Here is a 21,573-nt window from a genome sequence, read left to right as displayed (position 1 = left end):
ATTTATGGAATACAATTTAAGGGAGGCTAATCCTGTTAGCAATCATATTATTAGAGGGCTTGCAAATATTACGTATACGCAATGATGTGTATGCATATGTGTGTAAGCATATACATATGTATGTATATGAGTGGAACAAGGAAACATAACTTAATTAAATATCCCAAAATGTTTTAGAAGGTGTATTTAGCTTACAGAAACCCTTTGAAGCTTCCATATAAACTTTGACATCGCATAACTTCAAAACATTTTATAATATTTTACTGAAAGGGAAAATAAAAAGGTTTTTAATCAATTTTGACTATTTAACACCTTTAGTAATACAAAATTGTAGAGCCTTAAATTAAAGTTCATTTGCTCTGTCTCGAGAATTATAAACATATATTCGCCAAAAGCACACTCTTTAATATAAAGCAGACAATAGTCACGTTATAGACAAATTTCACACTCAAGATGCGCTGATTAAATTCCTAAGATAGCAGCTACAAACACAGCATTTACATGGCCTGAGCAGAAATGTTAAGCTTTTCTCCGCCGATCTGGCCCTGTTAACATCTTCGGCACCCGAAGATTTGTGCTCTTCTCTTCGGTCTCCAACGCCCCTCTCGAGATCGCGGCGATCAGCTGATCGCTGGACCGACCGGTCGCAAAGACAATGTGCTTTTGTTTGGCTTTGCAGCTGCTTTTGGATTGAGGCCACTCTTCGGGCTTCTTTGGGAATTGAGGAAGATGTGGCAGCGATCTTCGGGAGGCGGTAGGTTCGTCCGGTTCGGCGACGACGAGTGGTTTTGCTTTTTCTGTGTTTGCGGTGGCTTTGCGAGCGTTTTCGCTAAACAGAGTTCGAGTCTGCGGGCCGCTCAGCTACTAAAGTTGGACGCCGCATCCGCCAATTGAAACATTCAAATGTGAATATCGTACGGGTGAAGACGTCTTCTGTTCGTCTGGCTCTGGCTCTTACTGTATTTTCAACCAATCTGATGTGATTAATTTAAGAAATATAATGTGCTTCTAGTGCGGAAACATCAAACTCTTGAGATATTAGATAACGATTTTTTAATTTAAAAGGAGTAAAACTGTTTTTAAAAGGACGTTTGTGAATATCTGATAATATTTAAAGAGGATCTTGTATTTCTAGAAACAATTGTGAAGTTTTCAAGCATAAAGGAATAAGCCCACAAACAAGAGAAAAAAATCACTTCGAGCTTAAGTCTGCAAATAAAAAACTTATATCCAATTTGTTTATTTGTTATGCATATGAACTTTTCCCAAATCTGATACCTTTTTTCCTTAAGATTACCATAATGCAGACAAGAATAGCTTGAAGTGATTTTGTGCTACTACCGAAAACCTCAACTGAATCGTGATATCTGTGCATTACCACCTGATCCCTCTCTAGCCCATAACAAATAATAAACCAAATAATCGAGCATAGTGAGACAACATACATAACAATAACGAATAATATGCAACAATCTATGTAATATTCACAAGAAATCCGAGACAACAAAAAGCTACGAATAATCGAGTCGGAGAGCGGAAAACTTTGTCATAAATAAGTTTACGGCAAAACCTCCATATTACTTCAATCACGAAACTGAAAGCGAGAAAGGAAGCTGTGGAAGATTGAGTTGCTGCCACAGTTTCTAACCTGACTTACTCGAGTGTTTCTGTTTTACAAACTGACATTCAGAGCATTGCCAATGATGTTGATGCCGCTTAAAGGTGAGTGAGCCCAGAAGATTTGAGTCTGAAAATACGTAGATGAGAATTTCGATAGCTTGGCAGATCGACAGCTAAAATGCTCGATAGAAGCCTCGAGCCAAATGCCAAACGCATTTCGTACGCATGAATGGGTCAAAAACGCTTATGTGTGCGCCATCTTTTGCCTTTCACTAAGCATTATTTTCCTAAGATTTATTGCATGCATTTTCCACGTAATTTTATTGCTACTCTTGGACAATGTTGGTAATGTTTCAATGCGTAGGCTGCATAATGGAGAGGTCACTTTATGATGGCTCTTATAAGTTATTCAAGTAACTAGCACCTTTACTACGCCTTAAGAAATAGTAATAAAAGAATACAACATTCAACTAACTGTAAAGGCCTGAAAGTAATTAATATATGCTCTTTACTATGCTGAATGAGTATTTACATATTTATTATATTTTTTTGGATCTGCTTCCATCTGTAGCCGTTAGTTAATCCATTAAAACCAATAACTTAATTAAGTTGGCTGTTGTGAAGATTTAAAGTCATGAATATTAAAGAGGCGCTTCTTGTATTATTACTGATCAATGTAAAAATTAATTGGTTCTAGCCAAAACGACGAGCAATTTCCTTAAATCTGCAATATGCCCGAGGCGACTTTTGGCTGATGATTAATTTGCAAATTGCTGGCTTGATAGATAAATAGTACCTCAATTAAAAGCCTCAAAACCACTGGCATGCATTTGATTTCTTGTTGGTTTTGTTGGTTTTCTAATTTTTACTGCATAAATTTAGTGTTGCAAAATTTGCAACCGCAATTGTTGACTCGACTTGGCATTGTTATTAACGAATCTATGATAATGCTGGCGGGTCTGAGAACGCAGTTCAAGGATAAACGGCAGCGGTAGCTGCACGGCTAAGAACAAACCCTTGGGAGGGGGCTGGGTCAAAAATAGACAAAAGAAAAATCACCATTCGCAGCTGCAACATTTTTATGTTAGATAATTCCGATTGCTGCGCAGCCTGTGATTACTGGGTGAGCAACTCGGCCAGAGGGCCCCAGAAAGTAGTGCAGGAATTGGGAAATGCGCTTAAAATGTCAAGAGGTGCCACAGTTTCTTATTTTCTTCTACAGTACAGCCTCGTGGCGCAAATGAACAAAGGAAAGGCTGGCGAAGAGAAAAGACAAATCTAGGCCAAATGTGTGACTTAACGTCTTTCACATAGCCACACACCCACACACATTGAGGTGGCTGGGAGAAGATAGGGGAGGTCTGCTTTTGTTTTATGTGGCAGGAGGTTAAAGTTGACTGGGGAGACGAGCCGAAGGCAGGCGAAAACTAAAATAAAAAGCAAGCCAAGCCGGCTGCCTCAAATGTAACAAAATGCTACAATATAATTTTGCCCGTTGTTGTCTGCAGATGGCCAGATAAAAGTTCAAAATGCGAGTGTTGTTGTTAGGGTCTTAGCCGGGGTCTAGTCTGGTCTGGCCAAGTTGGTCTGCTCTGGACAACTCTGGTCTGCTCTGGTCTGCTCTGGTCTGGTCTGCTCATTAACGTTGCAAGCAAAAGAAATGGCAAATAAATTAAAAAGTCATTCAAGCAACAATACCGAATACGAGGATTCCCCTTCAGCAACTGGGGCAGCGTTGTCTCTACAAGCTGAATTCGTGTAGCCTGTATCCTATTCAAGTGTTGATGCGTGAACTGGCGCTGCGTGCGCATCGCTGAAAAGTCAATGAGCCGCATCTGAAAGATACGAGTAAAAGTATTTAACGATTCCTTGTAGACAAAACAAGCAACCTTACATTGGTTGCCGCTCAAAGATGCTTTGCCAATGCTGTTTTTGCGGCCTGTCTTTAATGATTAATGAAGTGTAAATAATGTTCATGTTTTGTATATTTCTGTATTTTTATCTTTTACTAAATAAAGATTTCAACGTATTCTATGCAGCTTCAAGTATATAACGATTCGTAATTTTCTTGTTAGTTTTTACTATGTTTATTTAATGGGCTTATTTTGGCTGCCACAAAAACTGTAAGACTTTGACAACGAACTTCAAACGAAAAAAAAACACTAACCAATAAGGCCACTTTTTTAGTCTTTATTATAAACTCGCAAAATGTCAGTCGAATGCACTTGAGTGCTCCATAAATAGCCCATTTGTCAAGTTTTTTCGTGAGCAAATAGAAAAGAAAAACTAACGAACTTGAACTTTTCAAATGAATTGTGTGAATTATGCAACGGTACTTTGGTGAAGTGTTAAAATAAAATAATGTCTTTAACTTAAGATCTTACATAGCTATAATTTATCAAAATCAAGCACTTCCCTAATAATAGTTATTTAGCGGAATGCGTAAACCATTCAATTACATCACGACTTTAAATATGATTATTATATTTCTTCAACGGCTAAATGCTAGCAGTTCATGAAGACCACGTGCGTTGCGAATTGCGTAGCGTTCGTCAGACTTTAATGAAAAACATCCGCCCAGATATAGCCATAGCCGTTTTTAGCTTAAAATATATGGCCATTCAGGAGGGGTGCTAAATGTCAGACCAAAATGCTGACCTCCATGGCCTGACATGCTACGTTTAGGCCATTTTAGGGCTGTCAGTTGAATGGCATTTTGGTCAGCATGGTCTAAGGTGAACTGCATGGAGAATAAGTAAGAGTAAGTTTAACATAAAAATGTTATTATTTTGCATTGAGTACCTTTTGGAAGCTTGACAAATGAGATCACATTTGTTTGCGAGCATAACAACTTATTTTATTTCGCTTAAATACCTAATAATCTTATTTTTGAATGTTCATCATTCATTTGGTAAACAATGAGCAATGCTTTTCCAGTCATAAAGCCGCAGAACAAGTTTGCGCTTTCTTTTCACGCATATTTCATTTAATCTACGATTATATACCTGTCTAATTAATTCGAGATTTTACAGTTTCTTAAGAACCTGATTCTACAATCTTTGAATCACTTCAGTGCTTTATTTACGTCTTTGGCAGGATCTAATTTGAGCGAGTGATATCATGTGGCTCGCGCTAAGGATGCCCATTTGATTCTTCGCGATTACGACTAAAGAACAGGTTATTGGTTTGCTTTTGATTCATAAAAAAGCAAACAAAATATGAAGACACTAATGGAAGGTGTCGGACAAGGCTAAAAGCAAAAGTTCCGTTCTCACAAAGGTGTCGGGCAATACGTTTATAGCCGAAAATAATTCCCACTGGTATTTCGACATTAAAAGTACTTTGGCGGTGCCTCTATCATTACCAATAAATATAAAGAGGAATACAGCGTCAATAATCATCATCTACACACTACTGAAGTAGGCAACACTCACAAATTGGTATAAATATCAAACCCTGATTGAATTCCAACAGCTGACAGCCAATTAGACACGCTAACCTTATATGCTTACCATTAAAAACCAATACAATAAATCAAATAAATGAAAACAGATCCCTTAATATTGTTTGATATTTTCAAGCACAATCGAGTGAGAGAAGACAACAAAATGACGAGAGTTTTTAACAGTCATAATCATGTTTTGTTACTCAAAAACAACACGGGGAAAACACTTGATATTTTTAAAACTTGTCGCTTGAAAATGCCATGCGCTTGAAAATGGCAAGAAGACGCAATGGCAACAAAAGCATTTGGTTTGTCGTGCCAAAGTCAAGTTCGTTGCTTGAGTCTTTTGTTGTAAGTTCGAAGGGAATACTCAAGAATCGTGCTTTCAACAATCAGCTAATCCCATGTTAATGCGGCTTCGGATTACATTTTCAGACCATAAACCAAACAAAAAAATAATTTTCCTTGTGATTTCCGCTTGAACTTTTTCATTTTCCGCCACTGACACTGTAAACGAACAACGAAATCATAACAAAATCCAAAACAAAAGTGACTTTCATTTACGCGATATCAGGCAAACAAGAAACAATTACTCCGAACAATAAGCCACTAATTCGCATCTTGCTGTTGCTGTAGGCCAACACACATGTGCACTATGTGATTGCATGAAGATGGGTGCAAGTTGAAGCAATCACAAAAAGGCCAAATGAAGAAGGAAAAGCACGAGGAAAAAAAGCATCATAGCCCCACTGGCTCATATAAAATTGGCCATTGTTGCTGGCTGTAATTAAGTCAGGAGATGATTATTTAACCAGGTGACATAAATACATGGGGCTCTGATAACAAACGCTGACCCAAATATGCGTAATCTACAAATCGAGCCAAACAAAAGAACGAATTCGACGTGCAACAATTTCTGCTGCTGATGTGTTGTGGCAACTACCGACGACGTCAACAGCAATTACTTATTAATTGCCGCTCGACTTGGCTCGCTAGTTGTTGGTGTTTGGTGCTACTGGTTTTCTGCTGCAATTGTTGACGGCGTGTCTGATGCCGATGCCGCCTAGGCTGTCATAAATTGCGCTTGGCAGCTCGCGTCCCGTTGGTTGCCTCATAGCAATTGGAACTGGCTTGGTGGCCTTTTCAATTGTTATCTTTTGATATTTTCGGCTTTTAGTGAAAACTCAGCACATTATACAGAAAGTTGTATATCTTCTCGGTGACAACTCTATTGCTATGTAATCACTGGCGGGGATTCATTTCCGCATGTGTGCCTTCAATCGATGACACACCGACTTTGCGGACTTGAAGGTGGCATTAAAGGAATTGGGAGATTGGCAACATAGATGTACCGAACCGGATTGCGCTCAGTTCATCTTCAGGCGTACATAATACATATTTTTTTGTAATACTTTCACAAAATCGAAATTGGCAGTTATAATTGCAACCAGATTTCTGTAACGTCGGAGTATTAATTTAATCAAAGGGCAATCATGTTCAATAAATAAGTATATATTCATACCCGTTACTCGTAAAGTAAAAGGGTATACTAGATTCGTTCATAAGTATCTAACAGGCAGAAGGAAGCGTTTCCGACCATATAAGATATGTATATTCGTGAACATGATCAATAGCCGAGTCGATTTGGCCATGTCCGTCTGTCTGTCCGTCCGTCTGTTTGTCCGTCCGTATAAACGTCGAGACCTCAGGAACTATAAATGCTAGAAAGTTAAGATTAGGTATGCAGACTTCAGAGACATAGACGCAGCGCAAGTTTATTGACCCATGTTGAAATTTGTTTCCCACTATTGAAATTTCTCCTTCGCACTTCCACTAGCTAGGTAACAGGTATCATGTAGTTGGGGAAGTCGATTGCTGTCTTTTGTTTTGAAATATTTCGAAGTCAAAAATAAATTAGGTGGTTGATTTCAAACCGGTTTCTATTATATTTGTTATTCGTAGAGTAAAAGGGTATACTATATTCGTTGAAAAATATGTAACAGGGGGAAGCGTTTCCGACCATATAAAGAATATATGTATTTATCTCCCTCGCACTTCCACTAGCTGAGGAACGGGTATCAGATAGTCGGGGAACTCCAAGAAAGCGTTCTCTCTTGTTTGAATATCAATTTAAGGTTCAATAACTGACGTTTGAATTTTATTCAGTTGTTCACATTTATTTAACAGTTATCGGCATTGGGATGTTTTGTCTGTGAATCAGTCTTGTTTACTCAATTTGAAATCAAGTTTTTTGCTAAAGTCTTGCTAAATCTGGTTGACATTTATTGAATATATTTTTTATGGCCCAGAATAGTCATTAAAATGATGACAATATAACACAAGAATAAAGTTTTTAATAGACCGATATTGCTCCGTTTGTCCATTAAAGCTAGGTTTAATTGGCTAGAAGATATTTGATATGCAATAAATTAAGATAAAGTTCTGAGAGATCCGAATCCGCGTTAAGTAGCTATGGCTTCCGGCTAAGGCCCCAGCTCTTCGTCATGGCGTTGTAACCCGAAACTCTGCACTTACCTTGACGGCTTTAATGGTATAATGCTAGTTAAGCATAGTGTGAGCGGTACTTTCGTTATTACAACAGCTTTTTATGATCTGGCAGACTTCTGAACAAACAATACAACTATGTATTTTTAACCGATAATTAAGTAGCATCAAACACTGCCCACTTGAACATTTGGGGCTGCTTGAAAATTACCACGAAATGGGCCAGGTATTAACATCGGCGGGATGCCGATGGCATTTCCAGTCCCGCGGCAGCTCTTGCATGAAAAATTGCTGGGGCGCAACGTAAATAGCCGAAGCACTACAAAAAAATATAAAAATCATCTACCCATTTGGCGTTAAATGTTTTTCGCTGCCTTACAAATCGCCAGCAATTTGCTGGGCCCAAACAAATTGAGTTCCCTTTAAGCCTAGGCACATGAATGCGCTCGAGGCTCCGACTCTGCCCCAATGGGGCAAGTGTGAAGCAGTTGACAGGCGGCTGCCACGAAGCGTCAAAGTGACTTCTGCTGTGCCTCCGACCGCCAGGGTATTTCTGTTCTTTTTTCGCTTCATTCTCGCCCCAAAGCCGCGCAAATTGCAAATGAGTGGCCCACACAAAAACGCTGTACGGAAATGCACAAGAATTTTTGGGCAAAAAGCGGCTGAAAATTGTATCAGAGGGGGAAAAAGCAGCCCACAGCCAGCAGCAGCGGCAGACGAAATGATTGCATTCGACCTTAAAATCTATTAGCACGTCGAACTCTGGCGGCTATGAAAAGCAACTGATGCAGAGCCCCTTTGGGTGAACTGGGGGCCCAAAAACTGTGAGGTTGCCGCAAGAGTAACAACATCAGTGGCAATAATTGCTACCACGCTAATGTCTGCGTGCATCAGCGACACGTAGGTCAATGCATCTGCATCAGCAACAGCATCGCGCCAGAAGCATCCTCAGACGCAGCCGCAGTCTGGTTGGCGGTTGGCTATCTTGTATCTCTGGGGCTACGACTTTTAAAAAATGCTCAACAAAAAGTCTGGTTGTTGCAAAATGTACATGTCTTATCCGACGCACATTCACACTTGGGTTTTTTTCAGCGATTGTTCCTTGTGCACAGATGATTTGGGTATAACTAAATAGCTTGTGATTAATTGTTCGCCAAACAAAATGTCACCGGGTACATGTTGTGTCGTAAATTCATCGTGCGATCTGTGAATGATGAATTGTCTACCCAAAAAAAATATTTCAAATTCAAATTAAGTCATATATTTTTCACTTGAGCTGGGGCACATCACTTTGATATATGTACGTATCACTGCTTAGGTCCCGAATCTTTTTTCGGAGCACATGTCATTCAAAGCGGAGGTGCAGGTACCTGAACGGACAGCGAAAAATATTTATTCGGTTATCCAATTACGAGTGTTTGTACCACGACGAAACTTTATGCAAATATGAAAACGCACATCATTCGAATGATTTATGGGTCAGGAAAGCGCGAGGAAGGAAAACTAGCCTCAAAACGCACATCACAATGGGGCTTATTTGGGGCCATCCCGAAAAATTATCTTCATCGCTCGGATGTGCCAATATAAGATATGGTTTTAATTGCCCACCACGAAAGAGATTTAGAAACAACAAAGATATCAACAAATGATGCTTGCCAAATCTGTTGTTAAATAAATAAATAAAATGCACAAAAGCACTTTCAAAATATTTGCCTGGGAACCACAGTCAGAGCCAAGTGTTTTGCGCGGCTAAGACTTTTGTGCATTTATAATGACATTGTTCACACAGTTCATTTTAAAAAGCTCAGGCCAAAACAACTATACGTAGCCATTTGAACTGTTTAACATTTTAATTAGGGGTGGTTTTAATTCAGCTTCGGGCTTAGTTTAAACAGTATGACAGAATATATGTATAGCATTTAGTAGGTAGCATTCCGGTGATTAATTATTAGAAATTTGCATAACATTTGCTGAACTCAAAGACTAACACCGAAAAACAAATGACAGGCAGGAAACTGGAATACGTGCTGTTGAAGCAAGTGTGTGTATACTTTCAGAAATAAATTATGGAATTACCAGAACGTTCAAGTTCGTGACTCACTGGTTTATTCCCAAGGATGCCAATGGCTTTTTGCGTCGGCAGACAATTTCTCTCCCACCATTAGCCAAATGACCAGCATATCCATCCACACCTGCACGGCACTCCCAATCGCGCTGCGCAAACAAAAAGCGGCAATCAAGTTTTAGATTTTCCTTAGTCTGCTGTGTTAATCGTGGTGGCTTCGATTGAAGATGCGCTGGCTTTATGCAATTTTTCCCAACAGGAATGGCCGGCAAGGCGAGTCAGCCGTTTCATAATGAGTATCGGTAAAGGTGAAATGTTTCCTTAACTTCGCTTGCACACGAGTTTCAAATAATATGAAATAAAACCCATTTATTCATGATCGCAGAAGGAGAAGGCCACACAAGAGCCAGTGCAAGGCAGCCGGGCAGATAAGCCGCCGCAATTCAACGGCGCGAACAGCCAAAACAAATAAGTCAAAACTTCAAATAACAAGTATACGACATGTGGTCGACGGGAAAAAGGCAGGAGAAGCAGCAGCTTGGCGTTGCCTTAGTTTCTATGCTCTGTGTTTCAACACTTTGCCACAACACAATGCGGCAAAAAGCGCAAAAACAACAAAAAAAAAAACAAAAGCTGCGGAAAAAACAAATGCTTCCTTCATGTCAGCTCAGCAACCGTAAAGGTTAAGCGGCAACTTGACAAAAAGGTTAAAACGATTTAACAGACATTTGGCTGCAATGCGAGGAGTGTGCCCCTCGAAAATCCGCAGCACAGTTGGGTCTGCGAAAGCGACCCAGGCAATCGGTGGATGCATCGATCCTTGGCGCATCCATCTTAAAGTCCCCTCCTGAACTCTCCGCATGCCCACCTCCCTGTCTCCCCGGCGAGACGTGCATGTGTTGAAGGCGGAACTAAAATTTGATTGCGGAGACCCTCAGCAAGCGCGGAAAATGCAACCTCAGCCTTAAGTAGTTAACTGGCGCTAGCTTATTATTTTATTGTTTCTCTCTATTTTTTTTTGTGTTGGCACAACACCTGCTTTTACCATCGCGTTGACATTTTTTGTTGCACCGATGATAATGATTTGCCGGCGAAACTTCCTTATTTGTCATTGTTGTCATTGAACACTTTCCAGGCACACTTTTGCCACCTAGATGATTGATTTTCTTGCGCCGCTTTCTTATGAATTATTGTTGAAACGACTTGATTGATATCATCCAATCAATCCGTTGAGAGGAAGTGGCGGCAAGAAATATAATTTATTGATGAAGCTAATTCATTAATAGTAATTTATAAATACGACCATTAGATGAATTCTCGGGTGAACCAATCCGATTCGACCTTCGCAAACTAATCGCCACTTAAGGCAATTTCATTCGATTTGGCTAAGCCTTGACAATGACAAACTCTTGATTCGCGTAATTGCAAATCGAGAATCGTGAATTGAAATAAAAATTGCGCAGACGACTTGAACTTTAACAGATCGCTTGGGTAATCGACTTAATTTACAAATTTTATGAAATTTTAATGCCAAGCAAAGTAGTGTTACTGCAACAAATTCATTTTGTGTACAAACATTACGCTATTTTGACGAAATTAAATTTAGGTGTGAGAATATTTTGTGCAAACAGCCACTGGGCGCCGAGAAGCTCGCCAAGGCAATCAAGAAATTTAAATACAAAAAGCAATTTCGGCAATCAAAGAATCCAGCAGACAAAGCATAAAAGCAGAATCTTCGTAATCTTAAACAACTGCAGCTAATTTAAATTTAAATTTATGTTCGCATTGAATGAAATTTCAAGATTCTGTTCGATTTTGCATTGTTATTGAATATGGCCGCATTACGTAAAGAAAACAGATCTATTGTCTGACGTTTGGCCATTGAAAGTGATTCAATTGATTTAGTGCTGATCTCTCTGGCTCTTGCTGGTGTCTCCCCCAGTTTTGATATTGTTTGCTGTTGTGCAAATTAAAACAATTATCTAAAATTATGCAAAGTACGCAGAAACTACAAACACTACAGAAACTACAGAAACTACGGGAACAGCAGCGACAACAGCTGCAAAATTGAGCTGACGGAAGCAAACCACTAACGTATACCCGTAGCGAAGTGAATGTCTTTGGGAACTGACTGACTGACTGCCTCACTAACTGACTAACTGACTGACTGACTGCCTGAATGACTGGCAGACTAACTGAATAAATCCTGGCCGGCGCCTGACATCTGTTCCTCGGAAGCCCAGAGCGCAATCGGATTTTGGCTGGGTCAGCCTAAAATGTAATAATTTATTGCGCACATACCCTGTGGTACACGGCACTTGGCCATATTTTACTCTCTGCTCCTCAGAAATAACTATGTATATATGGCGAACAGATCTATCTAACGATCCGCCGTAAATTTCTGCATGCGTTTGTGGGCGTCTACCGATTATGCAATCGCTGAGAGCCTTCTGCGCTTTGTTTGTTTTCTTCGGCACTTTGACAAATCTTCTCCGCCGATTTGTGCAAGCGCAGAGTACATTTATTATTATTTGTGCCGTTGTTTTCGTATAATTTCTATTACCCAATAAGGCGCCTTGTTGTGTGTACGTGTTTTCGACAATAATTATTTTGCCGTTTCTTTCATACTTATATTTTGGCATCTCCCACGATCTTGTGCAATAAATATTCATAATTTTGTTAACTAGCTAAACATTTGTATCTCTGCTTCCCTCTTTCAGGCAATTCCAAATACAAAATGCGGTGCACGCAGCTCTTGTTGTGCGGTAAGTTCAAGAGATCTAAAATAGCCTGTTTGATCTCTAAAGTGTAAAGATGTATCCCTATTAGATTTGTATATTTCAAAATTTTTTAATTTATTTATATAAAAATATTTGATTGTTCATTTAAATATTTCGGCAAATGAAAGCATTCTGAGATTTGACAACATCCTTGACCTTGTCAGTTCATAATTTTCCCATCATAGATAGCCGGCTAGTGGTTGATGAATGTGCGTATGCCGCAAAGCGTGGGCAGCAAAGCGGCCGAGACTGCGTTAATGCTTCTTTGTCTTGGCCAGCTTTCGTGAAGCGTCTTCGTTTGCGTTATTAGGCTGACTTGGCGTGCGACAAAAAGGGGTTCCAACACACAGTTCAGACTCGGATTCAGATTCAGATTAAATGTGACTTTGATTTGAATTAATGGATCGGCCAAGTCGACAGAGCGCCTGGGAAAAGCAATTATTAACGGCTCATTAGGACGGGCGTGTTGGCCGAGACCCAGATGGCAAGTGGGCATAAGTGACAGCTCATCTCGCGGCCGAATAAAACCAACAATGGCCAACAATCGCCGGCAATCTTCTTCGGGCCTTTCGGTATTTGAGTAATTACGCGCCCATCGACAGCACCTCTCAATTAAGGGGGCACACTATCCAGCTGCGAGGATCACGAACCCAATCGGAATGATCGGACAGATCCGAAATTGATGCGCGTACAAGTACAACGTGGCGTATGGTTGATGAGGCGGTCGTTCAAATTTGAGCCCGATTGCCAATCAGCGGGCACAAATTATGGACAATTGTTTAATTTGAATAAGGCAGAAATAGCAATAACAACAGCAACACCCGCGACCAAGTTTTCAGAGGGTCTTCTCCGATGATTCACTTAATCGCTGTGATTATGCAGAAAGTGGGCCTTGAATCTGGTGGCTATTTTGGTTATTCAATAAGCCACTGCGGCTGACATCTTCCTCTGCCGGCCCGCAGTTAAGACGCAGTTGATCATGACTTTTTTATTTTTGTGTCTTTCTTTAATAGTTTTTATGCTTTAAAATTTTAATTTTGCATTTCGAGGGGGCCTGAGGTCAGTCACTTCCAGCCAGACCCAGTCCCAGTAGTCAACTCTTGTGTAATTTGGCAATGTCTGCCATCTGAGTTAAGTGGAAAAGTCAAGGTCTGTGAACTCACCAACAAGAAGACATTCTAATCAAGAAGAGGTATCGAAACCTGAAGAGCGGATTAGCTAAACACTGCTAGCGAATTCAGGGAAAAATATCCAAAGAAATCTATTCATAAAGAAAATAATTGCTGCTTAGCACGAAAAGCTTCAATAAAAGAATTCCTTATTATTATGAGATCGTGCGTTCCAGCTTTGAGATAAGCATGATATCATTGTATAGGGTGTTTTTTTTAGAGGTATAGAACTTTAAATTGCAATAAAACAACGATGGATTATTCGATTGACATGAATTTTATTGACATGAAAGATAATCTTGTGGCATTACATTTTAAATATGATTTCTGGCATATGACCGCCACGGCTGGCTCGGATGTAGTCCAATCTGGACGTCCAATTTGCAATGACTTTTTCCAACATTTGGCCGTATATCGGCAATAACACGGCGAATGTTGTCTTCCAAATGGTTTAGCGTTTGTGGCTTATCCGCATAGACCAATGACTTTACATAGCCCCACAAAAAGTAGTCTAGCGGTGTTAAATCACAAGATCTTGGAGGCTTATGAAAAATCGGGAACAACAGCAATCTCGTTTTGGGCCCATTCGACGAATCTACGCCTTGCTTGATGATCGTTTGGTTTCAATTCTTGCACGAGTTGGATTTTGTAAGCACGCATGACGAATTGCCAAACCAAACTGAGAATAAATCACTTGACAGCTGTTAAATCGGTCGCCATCTTGAACAGTAATGCCAACTTAAAGTTCTATACCTCTAAAAAAAACACCCGTTATATAAGTGTAGTAGGAGCTGATGATTTTGGGGGTTTCTACGAAATATTATTTGATATAGAAAGTTTATGGTTTATTAAGTTATGTTTATATATACAAAAAAGCATGCAAGTTAACAACATAATAATAAACTATAATGAATTGCAGCTATAATTGTACTGGTACTCCTAGGCCACACAAGCGCAGAATCAAAGGTATGCTAAATTTAACTTCTGTTCTAAACATAATTATAATTACACATTATTTTTGCTTTATAGTATCGAACTCCAGCTCGGATATTGGCCAAGCAAACGGGTGCTACTCAATTCGAGGAGGAACGCTTTGAGGCCCATACGAACTGTAACGAACACAAGCACCACTTGAAGAAACGTGCTTCTGATGAGGATGTGGATTACGAGGTGTACCAAGGAGTTGTTGGGCGACCGGGCATCGACTTTCCCATCTACCCACGAATTCCCAAGACCTCGTTCAGCTGCCGTTCATATGGCAACGGATACTTTGCAGATATGGAAACCGATTGTCAGGTAAAATAATAAGTATGTTAGAATAATAAGAAAACTTAACTAACACTTCTTGTCTTGTCCCAAGGTCTTTCACATCTGTGAGGAGGGCCGTAAGATCTCTTTCCTCTGCCCTAATGGCACGATCTTTCAGCAGAGCGAGCTCACCTGCGACTGGTGGTTCAAGGTTAACTGCCTGGGATCCTCGGGCTATTACGCAGAGAGTGCAGAGATCCTCAACAAGCAGCGAGTGCATCGCGTGCGTCCTTCTGTTCCCGTGCAGGGCTTTAATATCGTGGGTGGAGGGCTAAACATAAAGCCCAAAGTCATCCCAGTTGCTGGGCAGGGAAGGTCTGGACCGCGAGCCAATCCCGACAGGCGTATCGATTCCACGGAGGATGTTCCCGCCTCAGTGGAGAGTGTGGACTTTGATGATGTGTCTGGCGAGAAGCAGCGAAAGGTTCTCCCCAGCATCGATAACAATAGCAACGATCACGAAAGTCAGATAACAGCGGAAAGCTCCTCATTTGTTACCGGTTCCGGCAAGCGGAGAACCAATAAGGAGAACAGCCCAAATCGTAACGAAGACATCACGGTCTTAAAACCCGCTCGTAACAGGACTCCAGTGGCCTCCCAGGAAAGAGGAGTCTCCACTGAAAGAGCACGAAATGGACAGCGGGGACAGCATCGTTACAGTGGTAGTGAGGAACACAGCAAAGAGAGGGAGAAGCCAACTTCCGGCCAATCCAAGGAAAAGCCCGAGTTCTTTGAAGCTCATTCCACCCGATCTGTGCCACAAACCACAGCTCACTATTCTACCGGAAGTCATTCCACCGTGCGTCGGCTAGAGCCCAGCAAATCCACCCCATTCTACACCCCCACTGTGCCCAGTTTGGTCAAATCGAAGAGCACCGAGGGTAAACTGAACTATATCAAGGGTGGTCATGTGGCCACAACACCCAATCCCCACAGATTCGGAAGTGCCAGCTCTGGTATTTTTATTGAATCCTCCACGGCTCCAAAGCTCAAGCCCACCGCTAGTGCCAGTATCGAACTAGGCAGCACGTTCAAGCCAGTTATCATTGGCATGCGCCATCACTATGATGTGGCCAGTTCCGGCGAGTTCCGATCTCCGTCGAAGTCCACCGAGAGTCGGGATTATTTGCCAACTACTCCGTCACCTTCGGCCGCTAGTAGCGGTCCAACTTATCTGCCCAAGAGTGGAAAGTCGCCAAGAGACAATACCGGCGGTGCAGCTGGAGAGGATGTTCTGTTGTTCGCCCCCAATCCTGTGAAGGAAGAGTCTGTCTACCGCAATGTGCAGGATATGCTGAAAACGATGAATCTCTTGAAAGATCAGTTCGAGGACGTGGAGTTAAATGCAGCGGCGGCAGCTCCCGCTAGAGTTGGCTTGGAGATTCCACCTTCCTCCGGTCCGGATGCCCTCGTTTCATTTGCCAAATACTTTGCACAAGAGCATAATGAAACTATTAATTCCCTGAGTAAAAAGGACAAGTCGGAGAAGGTAGACAAAACCGGTGTTCAAACCAAGCTATCCGTGAAGCCACCCCCACTTCCAACTATCAAGCCATCGGACACCACTGCTCTACTGACCACTTCGGAGAATCCTCCAGCCATTAGTGACAATGCGGACGACATCAAGAAGAGTCTTCTGAGTGACACTACTGTGAAGAAGTACAGCAATCTGTTTGGCCTGAAGTCAGCCCAAGGTCGTGGTGCTGGCGAGTCGGATATTAGTGCCGGATTACTCTCTAATCAGGCAAACGGAACCCAATCCGAAGCGGGACCAAGGCATGATCAGTTCCCTCAGATTGGCAGCACTGGTTCCACCATTGGAGCCCTGGCGGATAAGCCCGAGACTCGTAAGATCGCGCAAATCTTCTCCAACGCTCTGTCCAGCTATCTTGATAACCCAGCTACTTTTCGTGCGGAACTTGCTGCTCGAGCGCACCCTACGGAGCCACCAAAAACTCCCAACTTTAAGCCCGTGACCACAACGGATCGGTCGCTCTTCAGCGATGGAACCGCCAAGTACTATCTGCCCACCAAGGGATTGCCAGACGCGACCACCCCCACACCGAACAGCATTGCAGCGGAAATAAACCACAAATTCGATTCCACTCTGGCTCCAGATTTCTCTACCACCACTGAGCTGTATGAAGGTAGCACGAATCGCGGCTTGGAATTCTCTGGAGAGCTTTCGCCGCCAAGTCAGGATTCCGGCGAGGAGTTTCTGCAGCAACAGCAAACGCAATCATTTGTAAAGTCTCGCAACGATCTGCTAAAGGATGCTAGACCTCAAAAGCTAGTTACAACCCACAAGCCCACTGAGCATCCATGGGCACTCAAGTCGCAAACGGACTTCCTCGATCCCCTAACCATCAACGATGGTCTGATGAAGGAGCAAAGAACTTCCACCAGCAGCACCACAACGTCCACATCCACAACAGCATCACCGTTTGCCTACAGGGTAACCACACCCACACCATCTCGTTACGAGTGGGAGGACATCTTCCGCAGCTACGACATTCCCAGGGATGCACTGCCTTCCAGTAGTGGGCTGCAGAGGATTGCTAACAAGTTGTTCGGCGGCCTCAACGAACAGGAGGCACTGCACCTACGCAACGTGATGGCAAAAGCGGAGCACGATCGCCAGGTCCTAAGCTTGCTGCTGCTGCTCATCCAGACCTGCGATGACCACAATGGCAAGGCGCTAGAGAGAAGCCGGAAGCACCTGCTCAACGCACTTATCGATATTGATAGCAAGACACCTGCTGTAGGTAAGACCTCTCGGCAGAGGTTGACCACCACCACCAATCGCATCCCAGTGACCACATTCCGACGTGGTGGTGCCGCCGCAGCCGACTACTTCACCAGTACCACGCCTGGCTATACGACAACCACGGATCTGCCCACCACAACAGGTTTGGGGGCGGGCAGCTACGAGGAGACCACCAAGTTCGAAATACGCGTCGAGGATCTGGAGGAGACCACGACGACGACGGCCCCTCTGCTGGAGGTCAACTCGGACCGCAGGGCCCTGGAGCTGCTCAAGTCATTATATTCGCTGGCGTCCAAGTTCAGCAGCAGGCGATAGAGCGAGGGCGGTGGCGGTTCCTAGACCTTGCGAGTTAATGCCTAACTTTAGTCAACTCCACTCCCCCCCCACTTCAATTTTGAATTTCAAAGTTTGAATTTCTTTAATTTAAAACGTCCTATAACATTTTTGATTCTGAACCAGTTACTTGTTAATCGACTTCGTTTAGCCAATGCAATTGAGCAATTAGTTTGTAAATATGTAATCGAAATACTCGACGATGAGACCCCTGAAATACTCCCACGCCAAAACAGGCATAGACTTGGTGGTTCCTGATGCCTAGCCAAGCAGTTTCCGTTTAAGTTTAATCGAGAGTTGTATTAAATTAGTTTCTTACTGCTTAGTATTAACGAACGAGAACACACTCTATATCCAGCATCCAGTAGGAGCGCTCTATTTGAACAATCTGTTTGTCTTGCTGTCTGTTTGTAAATATTTATTTAAACTTAATAAACTACATATAAAAGTAAACAACAAGATTTGGCGTATTGCGTATGGACATTGGGGATGGATGGTTATTGGCTAGCTAACTGATTAAACCATTATTACTGGCACTAGCTGGCCTCTCCATATGTTTGCTTGGGGAATCCCAAGAGCCCAACAGAGACTCCTCGATCGCCTTGACATAAATCCATTGGCTTTGCGTTTTCCAGCTCTAATATAAATCATTGGTAAGGTCAGACCAATCATGCAATCAGTCGAAACTTAAATATTTTTACCATTGCTGCTGACTGCATTTGCAAGAAAATCGAATTTCCCACTCGCAAGGACAAGTAGAATCAGATTGGAATTACATTGCACTTGAAATGGCCATAATATTAAATTGATCAACGTTTACCTAACTTATATTACGTATACGTCATGTAGGGTCTCGCTGATATATGAATTCTGATAGCTGGCCGCAGCCCCCGAACAATGGATAATCCAGCGTCGTAAATCTGCTAAAGCGCAAGCACACACTAACTGACGAACTGTCGCTGGTTTTTGAGGCAGCTGCCACATAAATATTGTAAAGATGCCGCATCCAAGTCGCGCTTTCAAATTCGTATATATTTCTAAGATCGTTCTGAGCTTGCCCGCAGTAGGTTCCCAAGTTTTGGACAGCTCACAAATCGCCGGCGAAAAGGACTAGCAGAATATCGGACTAGGATAAGCTCGTCAACTTTGAATCTCCTGTGGCATGATGCAAGTGCCCCTGCAACACTGTTCGTGCGTCTTGGCAGGTGAGTTGGCCAACTAGACGGCGCTGACCCACACCCAACCCACTACGCCGCGTAACTCAACAGTGACGAGCGATCAGTCCGATCACCATTAGCACTTCCTTTGTAGGGGCGTCTGTCTGTCCAACTTTTTGCTGCCTTGCATATTTACGAGGCATGTGTCTTGCCTTTGGCCCACTGGCTGCCGCAATTCTTGCCAGCCAATTGATGTTGCCGTGCGTTATTTCAGCAATTGGCATAGTGTCGGAGAGGCCATTTAAATCGATGCTGATCAAAATTTAAAATATCAAATAAATCTTATTTGACTATTACATTTCAATTCCATTATTAGAACCTTGTCTGAGATTTATTATCAAAAATTTAAAGTGAAGAAATCAAACAACAGCAATAATAATTGTGCACTATAAACTTTTGCAAAAATGTAAGGTACTACTCTTAGAAACTATTAGTTTCCAGTTTGAATGGCTAAATTAGAGTACTTGTGATAAACGCCACGATTGTCTGTAGATGCAATAGCCTTTGCTTTTGACCACTGTGCCCGCGACGTACGAGTGGGAAGCTGATAAATAAAGATTGCAGTGCAGAGCCGTCTAAGCCGTGCTATCAGCGCCCAGAATCGCGACGTACTTGGCCTTAATATGGGCTGCGAAACTCTTCGCTGCCATCGCCATCGATGGCTGCCAGGGCGTTCATTTCCATTTGGTGCGTCGGCAGTTCCACAGCTCCGAGCAGATCTTCACCAGATTCCACGGACGATTAGAAAGCGTTAATGTTGGGCCGTCTCTTTATTTCAGTTTTGGTGCTGCTCTGGAGTGGCGGATTAGCCCAGTTGCAAGTCCAGGTAAGCTGTAAGGATATTCTCCCTTTTAAACTGTAATCCCCCCCTTTTTCAGGCTCAAAGTGGGTACAATTATGGGCGTCCCGAGGTAGCCAATGTGGGAGGAGCAACCGCTGGAGGTCGCTTGACAGCAGTACCTTATCCCACAGCACCAGCCCTACCACTTACTCCTGCTCCAACCACCACTGCATATGGGGCGGGGTTATTTCCCTCACCCGCTGTTGGATTTTCGCCTAGTGGACAGGCTACTACTGCTTTTGGAGCCCCCGCCATTGTCGGAGCAACAAACTCCGTTAGCCCGCCGAGAAGAACTTCATCTGGCGGATTATCTACCCCATCATCTCGCAGTGGACCCTATGGACCGCAGGCTTCACAGTATGGAAATACTCCCAGTGGGTCCCCAATCCGGGTTCCTAGTGGAACGGGAGACAGCGGGGACTACAACGATTCCGAAGGTGACTACTCGGCCATTCCGGGTGTTCCCGGAGTAGATTACCCAATTTACGCCCAGGTGCCGCGCACCAATTTCGACTGTGCGCAACAGCCTCTGCCAGGATATTATGCGGACATAGAGACCCAGTGCCAGGTGTTCCACATCTGCGCCCTCAACAGGACCTACTCCTTCCTGTGCCCCAATGGCACAGTCTTTAGCCAGGAGACATTAGTCTGCGTGTGGTGGAACCAGTACGACTGTGTTTCGGCGCCCAGTCTATATGCAAATAATGCCTATATCTATGATTACTCTGAGAGAAGTGGCTCCAATCTGGGATCATCGAATTCCAACAATGCCTACCGTTCGGGTGCTACTACCTCGACTGCCTTCGGGGCACCTCTGGCCACGACTGGAACACTTCGAGCCACCGGAGTGCCTCAGGTCGCTGGATATAACTCCGGACGGGGGTCCTATCCTTCAGCCACGCCCACCCCAACCGCCCAGCCCCAAAGTCCTTATGGCGCTGGAGCCGGCCTTCGCTCCGCCATTGTCCCGAGCGCTGGAGTTAATCGGTTACCACCATCCGGAGCAGCTGTCGGTCTTCTGGCCACTGCCGCCGGAGCTCTTCCTGAGAGTTCAGTGGCTGGGTTCGGGCAACAGCAGTCGGGCGGAAATAGAGAGTACCTGCCGCCAGCTGGTGTTGGACAACAACGGCAACGAGGAGGCACCAATGCATAGGTACCAAATAAAAGATACTGGCGAACCCCCGGCACTTGTACCCTGTTATATGACACTAATCTTAGTGACTCTAGACTTAGCCTCTATATAGAATGTTAGGAGCTCCAAGCATAATAACTTGTAAAACCCCATTAATTGAAATATACTACAGAGAAGGCTTCATGCATGTAAAACAAGCTTCAAGAAAATTGTAAACTAATTCGCGACCTTCGACTTTAACCAAAAATTCTGTCGATTACCTTAAACGTCATCATATTATTATCTTGATCTGACTAAAGAAATTCTGGTATCATTCTACCTTTTTTTGCTATACACTTGCTTTAACTGGGTACGTATCTGGACGAATGTTTAATACTTGGAAACAAACTTT

The 21,573-nt window shown here is 42.8% G+C and overlaps 2 protein-coding genes across 2 annotated transcripts; both read left to right on the top strand.

Moving 5' to 3' along the window:
- Positions 1 to 914: 914 nt before the first annotated feature.
- Positions 915 to 18,357, top strand: LOC120454043 (mucin-5AC). Its single transcript, XM_039639037.1, has 6 exons — positions 915 to 959; positions 1,397 to 1,722; positions 12,356 to 12,400; positions 14,504 to 14,550; positions 14,614 to 14,880; positions 14,945 to 18,357. The coding sequence occupies exons 2-6, from the start codon at positions 1,701 to 1,703 to the stop codon at positions 17,972 to 17,974; spliced, it is 3,411 nt and encodes a 1,136-aa protein (XP_039494971.1). The 5' UTR covers positions 915 to 959; positions 1,397 to 1,700; the 3' UTR covers positions 17,975 to 18,357.
- A 705-nt stretch (positions 18,358 to 19,062) lies between these two features.
- On the top strand, positions 19,063 to 21,543 carry LOC120452490. The gene is made up of 3 exons (XM_039636739.1): positions 19,063 to 19,197; positions 19,989 to 20,035; positions 20,088 to 21,543. Exons 1-3 carry the CDS (start codon positions 19,155 to 19,157, stop codon positions 21,201 to 21,203), a joined length of 1,206 nt encoding a protein of 401 aa, XP_039492673.1. The 5' UTR covers positions 19,063 to 19,154; the 3' UTR covers positions 21,204 to 21,543.
- Positions 21,544 to 21,573: the final 30 nt, after the last annotated feature.

This window comes from Drosophila santomea, chromosome 3R, assembly GCF_016746245.2.
Source record: "Drosophila santomea strain STO CAGO 1482 chromosome 3R, Prin_Dsan_1.1, whole genome shotgun sequence".
NCBI classification, from domain to species: Eukaryota; Metazoa; Arthropoda; class Insecta; order Diptera; family Drosophilidae; genus Drosophila; species Drosophila santomea.
This window is presented reverse-complemented; position numbering and strand designations above follow the sequence as displayed.